This window comes from Ictalurus furcatus, chromosome 17, assembly GCF_023375685.1.
Source record: "Ictalurus furcatus strain D&B chromosome 17, Billie_1.0, whole genome shotgun sequence".
Classification (NCBI taxonomy): Eukaryota; Metazoa; Chordata; class Actinopteri; order Siluriformes; family Ictaluridae; genus Ictalurus; species Ictalurus furcatus.
Window position 1 is genome coordinate 1058586 of NC_071271.1, and position 3989 is coordinate 1062574.

The 3989-nt window shown below is 43.5% G+C and overlaps 1 protein-coding gene across 1 annotated transcript in view; it reads left to right on the plus strand.

The window, feature by feature from the left end:
- Nucleotides 1–275: 275 nt before the first annotated feature.
- LOC128621014 (chloride channel protein 2-like) overlaps nucleotides 276–3989 on the plus strand; it is a 74432-nt gene continuing 70718 nt past the window's right edge. The window contains exon 1 of the mRNA XM_053646464.1: nucleotides 276–1483. Within this exon, the coding sequence (XP_053502439.1) occupies nucleotides 1433–1483 (51 nt within the window). The 5' untranslated portion in view covers nucleotides 276–1432. The remainder of the gene's footprint in view (nucleotides 1484–3989) is intronic.

Sequence of the window (3989 nt, forward strand, 5' to 3'; positions counted from 1 at the left end):
TTACTTTCCGACTGTTGTCCGGAATAGAATGAAACGATTGTATGTAGTGTCGTTTATAATGCACACTATATGACCAAACGTATGGACCCCTGACCATCACACCCATATGAGGTTATTCCACAAACTGTTGAAGAACTCGAGTGTCCTGCACAGAGCCCTGTCCTCAACCCCACTAAACACCTCTGGGATGAACCTGAACTCCAGATCTCCTCACCCAACATCACAAGCTGACCTCACTAATGCTCTTATAGCTGAATGAACACAAATCTCCACAGCCACGCCCCAAAATCTAGTGGAAAGCCTTCCCAGAAGAGTGGAGCTTAATACAACAGTGAAGGGGGAATAAATCTGGAGTGAGATGCTCATCAAGCATATATGGCTATGATGGTCAGGGGTGCACATACTTTCCCCCCATCATATAGTGTACATTTTAATCTCAGTAGCCCAGCAGCCCATCTCAACACTTTCCCAGGACCTCATTAAACATTCAGGACGGCTGTACTACATGTTGGAAACCTGACCTACAGAAGTCCAGGGTTTTCCAGAACCATTCAGTATTCATGGGCAAGATGAGATGACCAAGTTAGATTAGTTTGGAATAAAAACAAGCCATTGAAATGTAGTTTGAAGCTGTAAAGTAGGTTTAGGTGACACATTCGTCGAACATCAACATGATTTGTTGTTGTTTTTTTTTTTTATGAACATGTTTGTTTTGTCTTTTGTCTGTACTTTAATTAATCCTCTCCTCTCTCTCTTTAACGTTTTATCAGTTAGGTTCCATCAGATAAAATGTAGGTTTCTGATCCTGAAGTAAACTTTTAACTCGAAGCGACGGACGAACTGTTTCACACTCTCAGCTAAATGCTAACAAACTACAATGAACCCGGACTAACACGCTGAGCCGCTCGCGCCACATCAAACTTCAGAGAGCGGACTGTACCATTGTAGAAAAAAGCGTAGGGGGGTGGAGAAAGAACGCGAGAGACTTTGGCTCCGTCCAAAACAGCACACTGTTGTTTTACAGAAGTATGATGAATTAGTACGCAGCCAAAGTGGCTCACTCATATGGAACACTTTGTAGTGCGGTAGTGTGCGGTTTTAGACCTAACCTCTGAGTTCCGCCGTGGTCCCGCCTCGGCTCGCGTGAGGAAACGGGACTATTTGCGGAATATAAAAGATGAACAAACTCCGGTTTACGTTATGCAACACTCGCTCTCCGTTGACTACTGTCGCGTGACGCGCGTGCCGACTTTATGGCACAGTTTCGCGCATAAATCTTCGGTGTCCGTGCGTGCCTGTGCTCAGCGCGTGCCCCGCCGTGTGTTGTGTTGGGCTTCACTTCGTGTCCCGAGCTCCGGTGTGTGCGCGCGAGGCGCAGCCTGTGTCTCTCTCAGTCTCCTCTACTGGTGTCCGCGAGCGTCTGCACACAGCCATGGCTGGAGACGGTACGGATCAGCGCGCGCTGCAGTACGAGCAAACTTTGGTGAGTTCACAGTCAAGTTTCCACTTCACTGCACGAGCGCTGTGATTCTAACTGGACGGTTCACTTCACAGTGTTCACTGTGCGCGCGCGTCGGGGGGATTCTTGTTTGTTTGTTTGTTTGTTTGTTTGTTTGTTCGTATGTATTTGTTTTCAAATTGCTTCGTCTGTTACGGCGCGTGCGTTATCACTGCAGTCGCGGACTGTAGATACAATACTGAAATATAAACACATTTATCTTGTTTCTTATTTATCATGTTTCTTATTTATCTTGTTTCTTATTTATCTCGTTCTGCATTTGTTTTGTGTTGAGTTGATTTGTTTATCTTTAGTTTATTGCATTGTTTGTATAACAATTTTCTTATGTATTCTCACCTCTTTATTTTTTCTTTTATTTATTATATAGTATTCTCTCACTTCTTTAATTATTTACTCTTATTTACTCTTTTCTCCCTTATTTCTTTTTTGCTTTTATTTATTGTTGCTCAGTTCCATCTTTATTGCATTTATTTATTCTAAAAAAAAATATGATATGCTTTTAACTCACATCTATCTATCTATCTATCTATCTATCTATCTATCTATCTTTCTTCACTCTTTTCTTGTGGCCTCTCTGTGTGTGAGATAACAGTGAAGATAAACGCTTCACACTAAAGTGTAAATCTAAACTCCTCTAAATCACCCAGTTTTAAACTTCTGACTACAAGAAACTTCCGACTCCGAACTCCCGACTCACAAAACTCCCGACTCACAAAACATCCGACTCTGAACTCCCGAATCACAAGACTCCCGACTCTAAACGTCCGACTCTGAACTCCCGAATCACAAAACGACCGACTCTGAACTCCCGACTCTAAACGTCCGACTCCGAACTCCCGACTCACAAAACATCCGACTCTGAACTCCCGACTCTAAACGTCCGACTCTGAACTCCCGACTCTAAACGTCCGACTCTGAACTCCCGACTCTAAACGTCCGACTCCGAACTCCCGACCCCAAACTCCTGATTTTGATCTCCCGCCCCAAACTTTTGATTTTGATCTCCTGACTCTAAACTCCTGACTCCGAACTCCCTACTAAAAAGAAAAAAAAACTTCTAACTTCAGACTCGGACTCGGAACCCTTGACTCCGACTCCCGCAGTGCTGCTCTGATCACGCGTTGTACGCTCGCTGTGATTGGTTGAGGTTACGCAAAAGGATTTTGGTGAATAAATTTCCACGTTGTCATACTGTTAGATAAAAGATCGTAAACAACGGGACTTCTGATCGTCTGACTTTTGTCCGAGTTTGTTTATTGTTGTTTACTGTTGTTTGCTCAGAGTAGGGTTGGGGAATATGATGCTATCTCTGAAGCATGATTATTAAGGTCACAATACACTTTTCTGAGACATCATGATATCTTTATGTTTATAAAAAACTAAATGTAATTACGGTTTCTCTTTTCAGTTGGTAAATATTTGTCATTTCTTTTGTAAATCTATATTTTTACCTGTAAAATCTAAGAGAGATGAATTTTTCTAGCCATTATGTAATCGGCATGCGCGAGTGTTTTGCTGGTAGTTTGAGTGAACGTGAATATCGTAGTACATCTTGCGTATTGTAGAAATGCCTTACGGCATCGTGATGGTGATGTTAATGTTTTGATTTATCGCCCGGCTGTAGAGGTCAGAGATTGGTCAGGATGCTCACAGCGCACAATAACAGTTACGGTTGGTTAAAGGACTCCTTTGCATATTGCAGCCTAATCCGATATCAGTAACAAGAAGATCGATTATCACGATACCGACACTGAGACCGATCTATCGACCAGCCCTGATTTACATACGTTCGCATACGTGTGTATCTTTGTGTCTGTCTTTCTATTTCTAGCTTGTGTGCTCTCATTTCTTCATGCACTGTTGATGGTTGCAGAGGGGTGTGTGTGTGTGTGTGTGTGTGTGTGTGTGTGTGTGGGCACATGAGCCTTTGTGTTTGTCTAGTTAGAGATGACCGGCTGCATTTCTGTGCAGGAGCTCGAGCAGCTATGGGACGAGCTGTCCCCAATACTCTCTCTCTCTCTCTCTCTCTCTCTCTCTCTCTCTCTCTCTCTCTCTCTCTCTCTCCAGCTGCAAGACAAAGGCACTGTGTGTGTGTGTGTGTGTGTGTGTGTGTGTGTGTGTGTGTGAGCCCTGAAAGGATCCACAGTTTGTCAGTGATGCTTTCTGAACGCTGAAGCCTCCCACAGATTCTCATACGATGCTGAAAACAGTTTCTCTGCAGCGTTCTGCGGCATTCTGGGTAGCACTGTCCTGAAACAGGGAATATTCGAATAGAAAACGAATGTATATTTATCTAGAACGTTCTTACTAGAACGTTGTTCATTTCAACACAACATTCCACACGTTAACATGCGAAGAAAACAAGTCGTCTCAGTCAGCGTCGCACCACAGCGCTGTTGGGTTCTGGACTCTGATTGGTCAGAAGGTGTTGATTCATCTTCTGTTGGACAGAGATGTATGTGTTAGGCTG